Source organism: Lupinus angustifolius, chromosome LG05, assembly GCF_001865875.1.
Source record: "Lupinus angustifolius cultivar Tanjil chromosome LG05, LupAngTanjil_v1.0, whole genome shotgun sequence".
Lineage (NCBI taxonomy): Eukaryota > Viridiplantae > Streptophyta > Magnoliopsida > Fabales > Fabaceae > Lupinus > Lupinus angustifolius.
In genome coordinates, this window is record NC_032013.1 from 10,783,195 (window position 1) to 10,802,423 (window position 19,229).

The window sequence follows — 19,229 nt, forward strand, 5'->3', positions numbered from 1 at the left end:
ATCTAATGTAAAACATTTTGAGAAATGTATACATTAATAATATATAATGTACGATTATCATCCATTATTCAACAAAATTCAAAAATGTACTAGCATTACATCTTTAAAAATGTCATGAGTAGTGTCCTATCATGACTCTTTCTTATCCCCTTTTGAAATGCATGAATAAATAAAAATCACTATATATGAAAGATGTCTATAACCATTGTTCAAAGTTCAAACCATAGACAATTCCTCATTTTCAACGTGAAGAAATTACTACTCGAGTTCATATTCTATTGCAAGCCTCAATGATGATCTATTAGACTATTACTACCACACACAATACTTACCTTAAGCCTAGTTTCGTCTGGTTGTGAATTTACAATTTTTTATTTTGAAATGTTAGTTTAAAAACAAAACTTGTTCAACAAAAAAAAAATTATTTGTTTAACTCATTTCAAAATCCTTTTACATCTATTTTTAAAACAAAAATATTTTTACTATATTCTTTTCCACAAAAATATAAAATTGCTTCTTGTACCACCATTACTACCATCCTCAACAATGACTTTCATTACCCCTCTAGCTATGACCATTGCACCTCGACCACCATCTCAATTACTGATGCTACCATCTCGACCATCACTATCACCCTAACCACTATTCTATTGTTATTATTACTATCATAAGTTTACAACTATCATCATCATTGCTATCACTATTATCACCAAAATCATAACTATCTTGACAATATTTATCATTATTTGTAAACACCTAATTTTGACCGATGTGAAAATATTTTTAATAAAAATAATGAGTAAATAAAGGATGAGTAAAAATTTAAAGAGTGAGGCAATTGGGCTTGTTGCTGCAACCCTAATTTACCCTCCCTTTATAATCCTAATTTTAGCACCAATGTGTCACACTTAGAATTTTTTTTAAAGAAGATGCAACCCTAAATCTAAGGAGAGATAAGGAATAGAATGAAGGTATTTATCATCCGAGAAAGAAAAAGGAGGGTGTAACTATACAATATTGATCTTCTCATCCTCCCTCCATAAATAAAGTAACAAGAGGTTCTTCTTCTATTATTTCTTTTTTTTTTCTCACTTTGTCATTGTGCTATTGTTGCTCAAATTCATTTGTATTAATTACATTGAGTAACCAAGTATTCGATTTATTAAGTTGCTCAAACCGAATAAGAGAACGAGGGACAAAACACTTCCCTAGAATCAGGGCGTCGGTTCGTGACACTGACTGCTAATAGTGCAGTGCCTCCTAGATGAGTCGACATTGTCAGAGATGCGGTGATCCATCAACCATATGAGTTGTCTCCTTTAACAACCCTAAACCTGATCCTCAAATCAGTTTTTAAAAGTGTTGTTAAAACCGTACCGGTTATCAAACCGGTCAGGATACTTGTATAGTGGTTCAACCAGTTGTTCAGTAATTAAACCGCATGCCGGTTAAACCGGACATACCTACTTATATTTATATATATATAAACCTATAACAAAAAAAAATTCAAATAGGTAAATACTCAAATTTATAATCCATATTTATAATCTACTCAAAATTCATATAAATAAACAATTTTAAGTCTTTAACAAATTCAAAGTCTAAATTAAAAAACATATATCAATCCAAAAATATCACTTAACAACAACAAAATATAAATAAATGACATAAGTTCACAACTTACTCTATAAAACAAATAAATTTGGAGTTTTAACATTTAACACCAACGAGTCAAAGTTGTCTTATATGAATATTATACTTTTCTACCAAATCCTATCTTCAGACAGTACTCCAAGATTACGCAAATGTCACTGAAATTACACACGAATGTTATGAACTAAAATGTGTAATCTAAGTATCCATTGGAAGCATGTGTCTTGAAGTATTGAAGAGGTGTTGGAAAGATGAGTCACCTTGTAATGAGTTTTTAAGTTTCTAAGTTTTTTTTTAAAAAAAATATGTGTATAAACCGGCTGGTTTAGTAAATTCACCAGTTTTGACCGGTTTTTGACCGGTTTTGACCGATTTTGATACTTGACCGGTTCAACACCTATGTCGTAACGGTTAGGAGTCCGGTTCACCAGTTAAACCAGCCGGTAAGGTACGGTTTTTATAACTATGGTTTTTAATCTAAATCGTTGGACTAATTTTAACCTAAAACCCCAAATCAATTTTTAATCTAAACCCCCAAATCATTTGAATCTAAACTCTCAAATCAATTTTTAACCTAAACCCCTAAATCATTTTTAACTTAGGTCAATTTTAACCAAAATCCCTAAATCAAATTTATTTCCCCATAATCCTAAATGCCCAAATTAATTTGTAACCCTAAACATCTAATTAAATTCTTTCCTTATTTACTTTTTTATATTCTTTATTATGTTTCTTTTATTTATTTATTATTATTATGTGGTTAGTTAATAATGTATATATTTATATATAAAATGTAATAAGAAAATATATATTTTAAAACAATGTGAGGTAGTCTACATAGACCCTTAGTTTCGTCGCGCAATTTTATATTGCTAATATTTCAAATAATTTTTAAAAGCAATGTGAGGTAGCCTACTATATGTCATCTTGCGCTACCTTATGTTGTTAATATTGCAAATAATTTTTAAAAGCAATGTGAGGTAGCCTACTATATGTCTCTTGCGCTACTTTATGTTGTTAATATTTCAAATAATTTTTAAAAGTAATGTGAGGTAGCTCACTATAGGTCTTGCGCCTTATTGCGTTACCTTATGTTGCTGATATTTCAAATAATTTTTAAAAGCAATATCAGATAGCCCACTATATGCCCTGTGTCTTGTCGCGCTACTTTATGTTGTTAACATTTCAAATAGTTTTTAAAAACAATGTGAGGTAGCCCACTATACGTCCCGTGTCTTATCGCTCTATCTTATATTGTTAATATTTCAAATAATTTTTTTTAAAAGCAATGTGAGGTAACTCACTACAGGTCTCATGTCACGCTACCGTTATTAATATTTCAAATAATTTTTAAGAGTAATGTGAGATAGCCCACTATAAGTCTCGTGTCTTGTCGCATTACTTTATGTTGTTATATTTCGAATAATTTTTAAAAGCAATATGAGGTAGCTCACTATAGGTTTTATTCCTTGTCACATTGCTTTATGTTGTTAATATTTCCAATTATTAAAAAATATCAATCAATCAATTATTTTCTGAAAGAACTACGTATCCTTGATTTATTGCACCTAGAGATACGTAGGAGCAGGTATTCCCCTGTGCGGCACAAAAAATAAAAAAAAATGTTTTTTGGTCTTTCTTTATTTAATTTAGTAATATGATGATAAAATTAATATTTTGAGTGAATATCCACATAATTAATCTTGATACTGTTTTTATAACATACGGTGCCTAATATATTCCTCATCCGAAACTGGCTCCCAGACTTAAATGCTCTCTTTGAATGGATCAATCCTTATTTTTTAAAATTGGATTTTCACATTTTCTCACTAAAAATATCAAAGGTGACGCCGTTATATTTATTCATGTCGCGTCTATAACAGTGAGGTAGCACCATTATTGATATTCCTTACCCAAAAAGAATAACATAATATATTTGGTAGTATCAAAAAATTATTAATGTTGTGGTTGTCACACCCCTTCATATATAACCAAAGTCAGACTCAATAATTTTATATGTACATAAATTTATAGCATTAAAATGATTTTTTTAAGATATAAATAAATAATATTAATTGTTGGATTTAAGACCTACTTTCTTCAAATTAAATGTTCAGACATGCCAATTTTTAATTAACAAATAAAAATTGTAAATTTCCTCATACAATATTATATGTTAATTAAAAAAATTTGTAGGGCAATCTCAGATTTATCACTCTAGATCAAATCAATAGTCATCAGAATATTTCATTATTTCATTGTCTTTTGTTGTTAGTCTCAGCCCTTAATAATAAGTCACATTTACTTAATTATCGCATATAAAAGTCATTATTACTTTAACTTATTAAAAATTATGTGAAAATTTAAAAAAAATCAAAATTACTCTTTCATTCAATTATGAAAAAAGTGAAAGGTTTTATTGAAATATAAAGGAATAATAAATATACGATGTAATCATTAACGATATATTTCCCTAGTTTTATTTAGCACTATCTATATATTATAAAACGACTTATATTATATATATACTTCTATACTATATATAAAGTCAAAACTTGAAATAACTTCTCTCATGATGTAATTTTTATTTCCTATTTTGCCCTTAATATTATTTAATTTTTACAAAAAAACTATATAATCCTAACAACCACCACCAATACATTAATTAACCATATATCTCACATTAAAAATATTATCATAAACACACAAAAAATATAATATATAAATACATTCTAATTCAAAAAATGAAATATATAAAAATGAAATATGTAGTATCACACAATATTCATCAGCAGGCACGAAGTGTCTGTGCACACTAGTTATAAATAAAGACAAAGTATTAATTTCTTGTTTTGTTTTAAATTTATTGTTGTTTTAAGATTTTAAGGTTTAATCAAAGTTTTTCCAATTTTATATTCATTGTTAATGATACATATCATATTTTTTATTGGTCATTTAATTCTACTTTTCTTCATTCTCTTGAAAATAATAAGAGAAACATTATTCTCAATACAATAATATTGTTTAATAATTTTATAATTTTTATGAATTAATACGTAATGATTGGAGTAATTTTCTCATGGGTAGAAAATAGTATCACTCTATTTGTAGAAATTAAAATCACATTTAAACTTCTTCTCACCAACAAATATATGAGGTGTCAAATATTGTCTCAAATCATGTCTCAACTAATGATAATAAAACAAAAATAATATTAATAATTAATATTTTAACTTTGAATTGACATGATATATTTTTATTAACCGATTCGTAATATTCCAACATTGATGGTCCCACAAAATGACTTTCCCTTACTATTATTATCAATCCAACGGCTGAAAATAGAGAGGCATGATAAACGAGTAATTTATTGTCTTCATCCACTACCTACTACTTAGCCACACACACACTGCCCTTAAATTTAAAGGCCATTAATCTTCATGTGTCACTCCACCATCGAAAATCCAAATCACATTCAAAAACCCATTTTCTAAATTATAATGGAGGAAGAATCTTGGGAGAATTGGCATCTTCATATGGTAAGTAACATAAACTCTCATAATATCTATGCATATGTATCATTATTAATTAATACTATAGTATTAATATTAACTCATATAACCTATAGTCTTTTTTCCAATGAATGTGTATAGGAAATGAATGATGATATTTTCTTAGAAAAGTGCCACAATGAAGATGATGATGAGTTCCTTAGAGAAATCTTTCTTGAACAACCACCCTTCTCTTTCGAAAATGAAACAAATCATTCCTCCTTTCAAAATAGTCCCACCACCATCGTTGCTGCTGCCACCACCGCCATCGTCGACGGTGGTGTTATTCCACCGATGGTGGCGAGTAATGAACATGGTGGTGAGAAAAGACCTAGTAACACTTTAACTCCAAGGACTTGCATTCTCTCTTTTGGTGACTCAACAATGAAACCTATTACCCATGAACAACATCAAAATAATTATGAACATTTATTAGGAGATGAGGAAAAACCTTCTTCTAATAATCAAAATAAAAGGAAATTTGGAGAACTTAGACCAAGAGAAAGGGTGAACAAGAATCATGTTGGAGGAAAGAAAGGCACAAATTCTTCACAAACAATGGATCATATAATGGCAGAGAGGAAAAGGAGACAAGATTTGACTGAAAGGTTCATAGCACTTTCAGCCACTATTCCTGGCCTTAACAAGGTAACCATTAATCCGAAAAACATCTATGCATTGACAATGTAAGAGTTTTATATATTATCAGTTCATCATTCACTGTTCATTTTCAATCGTTATTGAGTCTATGAAAAAGTAATATTAATGAATGTTAGATGATGTATCGGCTGTGTATATATCTTTACGCTGTCAGTTCATAGATATTATATTTATTATTAATGATTTAAATATCATTTTATGAAATTATTGATTAGTTAATTAGTATTATCTAAATTATTCATGGGACCATATATCATTGAATCAAGATTATACAATAATTTCTCAGGACTATTATTGATGTTAACGTAACAATATAAAAATAGTTATTCTAAGGGTAATAATAGAGAATCATAAAAATACAAGTACCGATAAGTGATTTTTTGGGGAGAAAATCTATGTTCAGAGTTTTATTATTATTACTTATTATAGATGTTTCCACCAAAACAGAATCACAAAAACAAATTTTGTATTATAAAAAATATATTTAATAAATTAGGTAATAATTTGTATAAGATAACCTAACACACAGCACTTTAATAATAGTAGTAATAAGTTATTCTATTCGTCACACCTCTTATAAAGAGAAATCAAATCAAATTTTATGATTTGAGAATCTGAAGAAGTGTTTTATGGTTATTGATTATCGTTTATGACAGAGAAAAATTGTATTAAAAATAATATTTTCAAATATGCAAAGTGTTAGACTTAATTTTTATTTTTTTATCTTTTCTTTATATTATTTGAACAATATCCTTACAATATTTTCCTAATACATTAGTCTAGTGGTACAAGATTTCGTTATATTCTGATAACGACAAAAAAATTAAAGGTTCAATTTTTAAAAGAAACACTTACTGAAAGAAATAGTTATACACTACACAAAAAGTTAATTCCTTACTAAAAGATAAAGAATAATCTTAGTAACAGAGAAAATATTTCCTTACATTACTTTATATCCCATGACATTATTTAATATATACAAGTTGAGTAAATTAACATTGAAAGTATAAGTCAAAGAGGAAAAAAATATAAAAGAAGAGTAATATATATTATTACTCTATTATCTATTATTGATTTTTTAATTACTGTTTACTCTTCCAAATATAGTACAAAATATATAATATATTTATTGTATATAAATTTTTATACTAACCGTATAAACTAAGTACATTTCAAAATATTAGGTGCAACAATGTTCAATGCAAAATTACATTAGAAGAGTGACTTATTAACGTTTCTCCTTATTTAAACCTTCATCAGCAACATACATTAAATGACTTCAATCATGCACTGATATTAAAATCTATAGTGACTTCAACTTTGTTATTTTAAAACTTTTAATACTTATATATTAATATTACCCTACAACAAATATCAGAAGCTACATATATAGAATTTCACTCTCAAGTCTCAACACGTGACAGGTAATTTAAAATCATAACTATTCCTTATAATAATAATATATTATTACGTATAGGATTTGATTATTATACTGAATAATCATTGCAAAGTTTTCTCCTATAGTTTATATTAAATGTATGCTATGTTATTTTTACCTGTATACCATATGAATTTCTATCATTTTTACTCTGACAAAAACACGTGTTTTATTAAAATAATATCTTTTGGGACCCACTTGAGAGAATGATAGATGATGATAAAACATTCATAAGGAAAAGTTAATATAATAACTTTTTGCATTGGTGTCCTTTTTTGTTTGTCTTGTCATATGATAAAAATAAAAATAAAGTTATTCTCACACATACTAGTATAAGAATTTTAATTTTGAACAATCTTATTTAATATAAATGTATCAAAAGTAAGACATCTATATTTACCAGAGAAAACGATGTATATATCAGAGTTTTTACATTGTGATCATATTTTTTACCATTAAAACTTAATTATCATTAACTTTTAAATATAAATAATACAAATGAATGATGAATATATATTAGCTATGTATAAATCTTTACGCTAACTGTGCGTAAATATTACAATCTATTTAATATCTTATGGTTTTCAAATCTATATTGTGCATGATCATTTTCTACATATTGTATAGACGGACAAAGCATCTATACTTAGAGCTGCAATCGATTATGTGAAGCAACTTCAAGAAAAAGTGGAAAAGCTAGAAAAAGAAGAGAAAAATGGTTCAGAATCAGTTATATTAATCAAGAAATCTGATATAAGTGGAAATGAAGAAAGCACTTGTAGTGAAACAAGTTGTGAAGATTGTTGTACACTTCCAGAGATTGAAGCAAGAGTTTTGGGTAATGAGGTTCTAATTGAGATTCATTGTGAGAAAGAAAATGGCATTGAGCTCAAATTATTGGACCAACTTGAAAATCTTCACCTTTGTGTCACTGGTACAAGTGTCTTGCCATTTGGGAATTTCACACTTGGCATCACTGTTGTCGCTCAGGTATACACTCAAACTAATTTTATACGTTGTTATTGTAACATTTATTAGTAGGGATATAATAATAAAAATCGATCCTATGGATACTCACCCGAATTTAACATGAAAAATCTGATGTGATTGGTTTCGAGTTTAGATTTACCCGAGTTCAACTTTCGGGTTCGAGTTTGGTATAACTTACCCTAAACTCGATTAATATATTAATAATTATAACATTACACATAAATACATAGTATAAAATCTATATATATATATATACATATAAGAAATTTGACATATATTTGAAAATATATACATAGAAATACATGTTTTGGGCGGGCTCCTATTGGGTTGGGGCTACCCGAAATCCGACGGGTTTGGGGTGGTACCATTATTTTCAACCTGCTAAATTCGGGTTTAGAGTTGGGTAAGTATAAACTTGACACTAATCCGCCTCGTTGTCATTCATATTCACTATTCATGTTTTATTATTATTGAATCTTTATAAAAGTAATACAAATCAATGATAAATAATGTATTGACTGTATATAAATATTTACACTAACAATAAATAAATATTACTCTTTTCATTTAATCTCCAAACAAACAATGTTAATAACAAAAAAGACTTCAGTTTACTACTTTAGGCACAAAAAAACTGCATGGAATGACATTTCATTAGGAAATAGATCTTGTATGTATATAGTCTATAAACATACATAACCAATCAAAATCTTACAATAACTTCTAAATAATTGAAGATTTATATTTTTCTTTAATTATTGATGAACATTAATAGACTATATTCAATGAACCTTGACTACTTCAGAACTAAAGATTTAGTAGATAAATTTTATAATATTTATCACTTTAATTAATTTAAAATGTCCCTAAGGCCAACCATGACGAACCTGGCTAAGTCAATCAGCAATAATAGAAGCAATTACCCCACTCAATTATAAAATTTCTAAGACCACATTAATTATATTCATTATTTCCAATATCCATATATATATTTAATTATATAATCTAAAATTTGTAGAGCATGTGGGTCCAAACTTGTAGTAAGTAAGTTTTGTTTGATTGAAATAATAGAATAGATGCATGGAAAGTTGAAATAATAAATGACTTTATTCATATTATTGCAGATGAGTAACACGTACAATATGACGGTGAATGATTTAGTGAAAAACCTCAGAAATGTTATCCGGAATTCGCACATGCCCTGCAATAGTGACCCGTACTAGTGTATCAACCGACAGCATTTTATGTTTATCATCTTCAACTTTTTAATTCTATAATGTTTTTTTTTTATTTCATGTGGGTGAGGTTGAATTTTGTTGTACTTTTAATTTCTATGATGTTTTTTTTCTTTCATTTGAGTGAGGTTGAATTTTGTTGTATATTGTACAAATAAATATATAAGGTGTTTTTATAGAGTGTATTGGTTAAATGAAATGAGTTTGAATTGAGATTTAGATTACATTTGTTCCTTTCTTTTGTTAGCATTATTGTTATATTAGGTTATCCATTTCACTTCAACAACTTAATTGTATTTAGTTATTCATTGTAGGTAGAATTTTAAAATAGCTTCATCATAAAAACAAGTATAAATCTGCTAGTCCAACATCCACTAAGCAAAAAAATCTCAAACATTAGGAAATATAATTAAAATAAAGGGGAAAAAGATGTATATATACAATATAAGAGTTTTGATAATGTTATTACATCGTTCACTATTCATTTTCAATCATTAATGACTATTCATAAGAAGTAATCCAAATGTATAAATCTTTTCACTGTTAGTACATAAATATTATACTGATGGAATAATTATAAAATGTAAAATTAGAGACCACGTGTACAGAGAAATTGCGTCAGAGAGAAAAGTATCCATTATAGTGAGAGATGGTGAGTTTGTGATGAGAGGTGAGAGAAAATTGAAAATCATTCAGAATGTAGAATAGAGAGAAATGACCAAACGAACTACAAAAAAGAAAATGAGAATAATAAGAGAGATAAAAAAAACATAAAAAAATATGTATATAACGACAATGTATTTTACACTATTTATTTATCATTCATTTTCTATTATGATTGACTATTCATAAAACATAATCAAAGACAGATGATATATTGACAGTATATATATCTTTACACTATTATTACATAAATATTATACTCTAAAAACAATATAAGATTCAAAGACAATATTATATCTAATTTCGAAATTTATCTCTGTTTCTAAGAAATGTGGCCACTGAACATGTTTTTGGTAGTGATGTCTCCTATAGCATTTTCTATGATGAAATTTGTTAGCACGTCTTATTTGTTATTTTAATATCAAAATTTTGTCAAAGTCAAACATAATTTTTATTTATAATTTAAAAGAAATTATTTTTTTCACGAATCTTAAATTTTTACCATATAGTGTAATACTTGAAATGATGCATCTAATTTGTCCCCCTTTTTATGCACATGAGGCTAGCTTCTTCCCTGCCTTATTACAAAGGTTAAAAACCACGGTGAATTGTGTCAAACATAAATTTAACTTGATAAAATTTACTCGGCTTAAAACTAAACTTGAGTTTGAAATGAACTATGTTTTCAACTCGAACTTAGCATGCTTGAAAGTTTGCTATCTGTTCAATTTGACTCATCATCTTGAATTGGTTTGGATTGTGAAGAATTCACAAAGTGTTTTCTTCAACTCATTAGTAGGAACGATAGTTGTTTATTTAAGATATATAAATTTAAATATTTTCTACGTATATATATGCATACATTATATATACAAAAATACATACACATATAATCTAGTTAGCTCACCAATTAATAAGTTAAAATGTATCTGCCTCAAGTTCGGGTTGTTAATTATATGAGCTTAATTTTTAGCTCAAGTAAAGTTCAACTTGTTTGGTTTATGAATTAAATTTATCGAACTAAAAACAATTTAAATTTTAGACGAATATCGAGTTGGTTCAGTTCATTATGATTCCTACTTGTTTGGTTAGTTTTGTACTTTATTTTCATATGATGAACTTTTGGATATTGATATTGTTACATCAACTGTGTAACCGAAGATTGTAAAAAAATAGAATACATTTTTTACAAAAAAAAATATTATTCATTTTACTCATCATTTAATCATGGCAATGATTAAATGTGCGTTTAGTTTAATGAAGGGAATGAATTTTAAAGAAACGAGCAAGAGAATGGAAAATATTTTTTCCTTATTTACGGTGGTTTATTACTAAGGTGAATGAAAATCGCCAACATAGTTAATAAATATTGGCGAAGAACATTGTCGTTGTGACTTGTGAGCATCGTTGATGAGAACCTACTAACCTGCAAATTGGTGTATAAAGAACCAAACAATGTCGTAAACAAGTAATGAAGGATTGTCGAAACACGAGGACGTGGTGGATATTATTCTTTCAACCAACAATTGCTATTCTAAATTATATTTAAATCGATTTTTCAGATTGTTCAACTATACTAACTGACTATCGGGTTAAAGTAATTTGTTTAAAGATGTTGGGACTGAATTTCCTACTCACTATCAATACACACAATTCAATAACACTAACTCATGATTTAGCAATAATTCTTTCATACAAATGGCCTCAAAGGTAGCAAAGGCTAATGTCAATTAAGTTAGTAGATTATGCAATAAAGCTCTATGTCTAGTAACTTTCCATATAATATAAAGAATTATGACTCAAAAAATCATTCATCTATGTCTAGTAGTCTATACATGTAAAATTGAGTTAAATGCAACACCTTAAATATACTAATCACTAATGTCTTGGTCATATTAGTTGCTCATCAAAATAGTTATACGTCTAGTAACTAAAATGACAATGTTAAGATATATGAACCGTTAAGTATACCTTCATGTCCAGTATTCTATGTTAAGAAGTTTGAGAGTTCTTAAGTTATTGAATTAGTTTTATGTCTAACAAAACAAGACAACAATATGCATGAAGTGACAAGTTGATATAAATCTATGTTTATCAACTATATCAAGTTGATGAGTTGCATAAAATCAGAATTTACAACAAGGATTTCTCCAATATTTCGTTCACGATTTACACAATAAGAAGATCAAACTTAAATTAAGAGTTAAGCACATAAACAACTCAAAAGAATCAAAGTATAACAAATTAGTATAAAATCTGAATCAATGTGCATACATCAAGGTCATATTACATTCAATTCCAAAAACAAGAAAATTAGCTTCTCAAGATAATTAAAGCAATTAAGAGTAAGAGAAAATACAACTCATAGATGATAATTTATCACTCCAATGAACATAGATTAGCCTTTGTAGAACTAAGGCCTTCCTTCTACACCTCTAAGGGAGCTAAAATCGCCTAAGAACTAAGAATATTTTATATTACAAGTATATTTCTAGAAGTGTCTATTACAAACTCATGTTATACCCATTTAAAAGTGTTTGAATTTTGGCTCTCATGCTCAACATACCGCTTTGTGCTGAGCGCATCACTTCGTATAGTTAGGCTCGACCTTTCAACACACCACCTTGCGTTGAGTGCATATATTGGCGTTGGGTGCACCTCCTTAATTCGATGGGCGCAAGCTGTCCGCTTGGCATATTCGAGGCAATAACTATTTGTTGAATTTTGTAATTAAATTCGTTGGATGCGAGATGGGGTTGAGCGCAGGTTCTCACTGCCACTTAGCACATGTTCTCTATGCCGCTGAGCATAGCATTTGCACCAAGCACAGGTATCAAACATTGTATGATCCGTTGGGCTTAGTTCATGCACTGAGCCTCTGAGTGACCAATGCCCATAGTCTTAGTTTTTTTCGACCAATCCTCTAGTTTTAGTCTGTACAAACACTTTAAACGTGATATTTGACCATTTAACATATTTTACTCACTTATGATCCTATAATCAACACTTTGGGTTAAGAAAAAAGTTAAAGTATCATAAAATTGATGTTAAACTTATGATAATTTTGACACTTAACAAAATTGAGTGAGAAACTAGTGAAATGGAAGTAATAGATTAAAATGGAAATGCTTAAAAGAAGACAAAAAAGTGAGACGAAATTCTTAAAAGAGTGAAACGAGTGAGAAATGTGGGACATGAAATGAAATGGTGGGAATGAAACGTGGGGGAAATGAAATGTGGACAGAGTGAAATTTAAATTTTCAATGACCTTTAGTGGCATTTTTCAGTGTTTATTAACTATAGTGGCATTTTTTAATGACCTTTAATAATAAACTGCCACAAATACTCTCATTTAATTTTTTTAGTGTTTCTTTGGGGATGAGATGTGAGGATAATTTTAAAAATGCTTCACTAATTTATCTTTTTGTCCAGAGCCTTTACTCTTCAAGGAAAATAAAAATAAAAATAAAGAAAATAAGAATTTTGATCTTTTTATTTTACTCATCTCTCTAAAAAATTAATTAAAACTTCTCCCTCCCTTCCCCTTCCTCTAATCTCATTAAACAAAACACAATAAGGATTTAACAAAAAAATTTATTTAGAACTAAAAAATTATTTCTTTATTAAATATATAAATTTTAATATAACATTTGTTAATGTTGATTTTTAAACCACAATGGTTAGTGGTATTGAATAAAAAATGCTCTTATATATATTATAGGTCATTTACTATATAAGATTATTGTTGTCTAATGTTACTGCAATTTATAAGGAATCAACTCAAATTTTGTAGTCAGTATCATTAATGAATAATATATAAGTATCTCTATAAGTGTTCAAAAAGTCGTAAAGTTTGTCCTATCCATGATAAATTTTGGGACCAACTCACTTAAACTTTACATAAAAAAATAAAAATTATGGCAAGATTATCTAAAATCCTTTTTTTTTATTCATACTCATTCTAGATTTCTATTACTCACTTCTTTAGATAGTGCAATTCTTGGGTTTAATCTTTCAATTATTATTATTATTATTATTATTATTATTATTATTATTATCAAATTCCTTCTTTTACATTCTTTATATAGTCAGTAATAGAATCCTTCTTATAATGACTGTATACAAACTAATGTTATAAAAAAATACTTCAAATCCTTATACTAGATTGAGTTGTCCCTCTTTTAACAAAAATGTTTATTTAAATAACTATACAAATAATCAATAAGCAAACCTTCCTTAAAAAAATGAAGCCAAGATTGTTCCTTATTCAACAAATAACTCGACATTGAGTAATGTTGAAACCGAGAAATTTCATATCATCAAACCATATAACTTACAATTATGTACAATCAACCTTCTTCACTCCATCATCGATTACTGTTGTTGTACTTTAGGTGACTCCATGAGAGCTAGCTTCAGGTTTTCACTATATCATTCATTGTTAGATTGAATTTGTCATTTATCTGAAGCAAGGTTATAGAATTTTTCAAAACCATATTAATACTAGCTTTTGAACAAAAATATAATTGAATAATTATAACTTAAATAGGTAGCATGTGATGATGGAAGAGGATAGAACATGATGTTTTGTCTTGTTATTTTGGATTATAAACACCTATTAATGGAATCAATGTTCTAATTATTTAATTTATATGATATTTTATATTATTATAAATTATAGCAAACATAGAACAAAAGAATTGATATGTTATCAGTTTATTCTAATGTGAAGTTCTCAAGTTGGATATAAGAGATGGGTGAAATAATTTATTGTATTTCCATTCTTTTTATATCCAGTTAACAATGGAACTTCTCGATTGATGGAGACTCCTTAACCGGGGTTGAGTATAACATGACACATTCCCTAAATGTAACACTACCTAATTATTTCAAAACTTTTTAGATAGAGCAAATATTTTGAGAACTATGTCACAGTGGATTCTGATGAGTACTTCTTTCTTCAATACTCTCTATTCATTATTGCATCATATGTGATGACTTTTTCAGTGGCAATGTGAGATTTCTGAATGAATAACACTGATTCTACACTTATCTTCTTGCTTTGTTCTTCTAATTCTCTTACACGTTGTTGAAGTTGTTTCACATGAGTGATTGCTTCACCACTTTATAAACCATTTCATTAATAATATTATATGAGAAATGTTATGTTTTTTTTTAATATAAAAAATGTGTACATGAAGTATGAATCTTATGTAAAATCACATGAAACCAAAACATTAGCATTCCACTTGGTACATTAGTTATAAGTGTTATGTAGTGTGAGTATAAAGATTTATACATAATCAATATATTCTTCACCATACATTTATAGTATTACCTTTTTTTTGAAATGTCACTTGAAAATGAAAAGTAAATAATAGACTGACAATATATAAAACTTTTATATATTATTAGTGCATGTAACATTTTAAATTATATTGCACTTTTTAATGAAATTTTCTTTTTAGGGATTTTTTTATCCATTTAATTTATTGCGACAATTACAATGAACTTAACTCAAATTTTAATCATAGAAGTATATTACATTTAGTAAAATTATACATAATATATCTCTTTCATATACATATACACAAATCACTACCATTTTTTATATATTACTTATGCAGATGAGGAGGTAAGTGTAATTATACTCATCTCCTTCAAAGGGATTATAATAATATTTTTAATAGAATGAGTAGTTAATATAATTAAGTTGTGTAAGGAACTAATAAGGAACTAATCATTTTTGGATTTGTAGTCGCTCCTCTCGATAAGTATTGTTCTCAAGTATCGAACTATCGATTTTAAGGATCTTATAGAGTCTTACACCACTAGACTAACACATTGTTGATAGTGAATATAATTAAGTTAATTGTTAGTATAATTTACTTTAACACTAATATTTAGTTTATGGCTAATCAAACTTATATATGAAAGAAGAATGTTATTACTAGAAATCAAATTAATATAACTTTTGAAAGGATAAAACATTGAATGACTCCAACTTAACATGCAAGTATTCCACTTTATATAAAACTTATGGCATCATAACATATACTAACCTTCTTCAAAACTGGTATAGTTGCTGAAACTGCTATGAATCTCTTAGTGAGTTCATCTATCGTTTACTTGATCATGAAATATATAATGAGAAAAAGATGTAAACAATAAAAGTGTATGAGTTTTATATATTGTCACTATATCATCTATCGTTTATTTTCAATTATTATTGACTATTCAAAAAGAGTATTTCAAATGAAGAGTGAATGATACAATGACTATATATAAATATTTACACTGTCAGTGTATAATATTACAATTGATATATAAATCTTATCATATAATGCATGTATTATATTGATGGAGTTTGTGTTGATGGTTACTTACAATATCATAGAACCAATTGTGGTAATGAGAGGATTAGAAACTATAGGTACTAGGTTATTATTATGTTGAGTGTGATTGGGTTTTAGTACCATGAAGATAGAGAAAAACAAACCACCTCGTTGAACATGCAACTTTTATTTCAACCGTTAGATTCAAATGATTTCACTCATTGTGCATATGATTGACTAATCATTAAGGGTAGGACTATAGGACCACTTAGGGTAGCTCAGTGACCTTAAGCACCATCGCTTTCTAGTTGGGAAATCTCAATTTTTGAAAGAGGATAGACATACAACTAAAATGTATTGAAATTATTTAGTCTATATTTTGTATTTTTAATGTAAATATATCTCACTATAAATAATTTATCTCTTGACAAATATCTTATTTTTATTCTCTCTTAAAAAATTTATTTTAAAATATATTATAAAAAAAAGATATGTATTAAATATTGAGTAAATTTAAGGAGATAAATTATTTTTTGATATGAAGAGATACTTTATTGTCGTGAATAAATGTTTTCTTTCTTAATCACAACTTTTTCATTGTTGTATTATATCATTGTTCCTAAAGGGTAAAGGTAGCAAAACTAAAGTTTAAATGATTCATTATTGAGGTACTTGGGTAGAATATTTTGAAGAGAATAAGTTTTTCATGAAGTGAAAAAATTATTTTTAATTCCTTAGTGATTAAAACTAAGAAAACCACTAACAAAAGACATAAATTAATATCAACTAGTGTTGGTTCAAGTGGTATATGTTTGATTCTCCTTAAGCAAAGTTTTGGGTTTGAATCTTGTGGATGAAAAAAATGTCCGCTGGAAGAGTTAGTCCTATGTACATGTAGATGTTCCTGACTCTGATAAGATTGTTTCTAGTGCAAAGATACATATAGGAAACCAAAAAAAAAAAAGAAAACATGAACCAGTAAGAAGCCTGAACAGAAAGCATAAAAGCCTTGGGCTGGTGGGTCCAATTTCATGATACCAAACTAAGCAACCAAAGGAGTTATCTCAATTTTTTAACCACATTTTTTAATCAAGTCCAAAATCACTTTCACTTCAAAGTTTATTGGTGCATAAGTTAAGATAGCTTATATTTAAACTTGAAATTTGTGAGCACTAATTATTCCTATTTTATGGGTGAATAACTTCTATCCCAAAAATGTATCATTTTATGTGTCATTGTTTATGATTAGTCAGAAGAATATTTAATTATTAACTTTTTAACTTAATATAATTTTTCAATCAATTATAATTAATAACACATTTATGGGACAACAGATGATTTCCGTATTTTATATGGCTATGTGTTGATCCTAATTACTAATTATTAACCATAAAATTCATTAGCATATCTGTTAATAAAAATTAATTCCTTACCTAGGTTAAGAGATACCTTTGGTACTTCCGAAATAAGAATTAATATTTAAATGCATCTTGAGTTTGACACATGAAACAAGAAAACAGACACATACAAGGCTCGAGTCTATTAGACTGAAATGACATTATGTGTTCATTATTTCTTGTGGCTATGGTTTCATATCACATAGAGCCACTCACTATTTAGTTTTTAAGGGAGAACATTCTACCTAAATTGTGAGCAACACCACTAAATCAACAAATTTGATTTTTAGGAGCAACATTTGTTAAAAGAGTCAATCACAAATTCTAAAAGTGACTAATTCTTTAGGTGATGAATATTTTTGATAATACAAAAAAACTAGACCTTATTAAAAAATGTCATTTTGATAGTATTTATATTTAGGTATATTCAAATATAAAATCTCATATAAAATATAATAGTATGAGTAAAAAACTTTATAAATAGAAAAATACATGATATTTTTGTCATTTTGGTTTAAGATGGGCTTTCACTATAACAATCACATATGGATCCATTGTTTGAAATGCTATATCACATGTAACTACAGCATTCTGTTCTCTTATGTCATATGCTAAGTTGAGCGATGTTGATTTTATTAGTGTTTAGCGAAAGCAATGTCCAATTTCGTTTGAGTATTCTATTTAGTTTGTACTTTAGTATTTTATAGGGAGAAAAAATATATGTACCGACAATATATGAGTTTTATATATTATTATTGTATAATCCAAATAGATAGCAAAATGGGCAATACCCATGAGCTCGTCCGCATAACCTGTTTTTTTGCAGGCAAGACATACAATTTTTGTCCATCAGTTCATTTTGCCCTACCATTTTCACCTGCCAAGCCTACGGGTATTTCCATCGGCAATGTGGGTACCCATGGGCATAATTTAATGAAAAATTAAGAAACTTTCAAATAAATTATGATGTGATGTGATTTTTAATCCCTAAAAAATTATAATCTAATGAGATTTGTTCAACTTCATATAAAATAACAATGTTTTTTTATATTTTTTTATCTTCAACTATTTAATTTAATTCATCATATGAATTTTTATTTTTTATAATTATTGAACAATGCCTGGATGTAAGGGTAGAAACAGGTCAGACCAGACTTTGCCTTAAACAGACTGAGCATGTATAGCATATAGGAGTCTGGGCCTAACATGTTAGTCTGTTTAATTTTTTTTCAAAGCCTAGGTCTGGCCTATTTAAAAGTCTGGTCTGGTCTGTTAGCCTGTTTAAAGACATATTATATTGAAATAGG

At 27.8% G+C, this 19,229-nt stretch overlaps 1 protein-coding gene across 1 annotated transcript; it reads left to right on the forward strand.

Moving 5' to 3' along the window:
* On the forward strand, positions 5,083-9,616 carry LOC109347763 (transcription factor bHLH18-like). The gene is made up of 5 exons (XM_019587811.1): positions 5,083-5,192; positions 5,307-5,728; positions 5,762-5,852; positions 7,930-8,292; positions 9,417-9,616. The coding sequence occupies exons 1-5, from the start codon at positions 5,154-5,156 to the stop codon at positions 9,513-9,515; spliced, it is 1,014 nt and encodes a 337-aa protein (XP_019443356.1). The 5' UTR covers positions 5,083-5,153; the 3' UTR covers positions 9,516-9,616.

Excerpts from the sequence above, each read along its gene's own strand:
- LOC109347763 (XM_019587811.1), top strand. The coding sequence starts at position 5,154 with ATGGAGGAAGAATCTTGGGAGAATTGGCATCTTCATATG. Across the intron at positions 5,193-5,306 it reads AGAATTGGCATCTTCATATG|GAAATGAATGATGATATTTT; the intron begins GTAAGTAACATA and ends GAATGTGTATAG. Across the intron at positions 5,729-5,761 it reads AGGGTGAACAAGAATCATGT|AATGGATCATATAATGGCAG; the intron begins TGGAGGAAAGAA and ends TTCTTCACAAAC.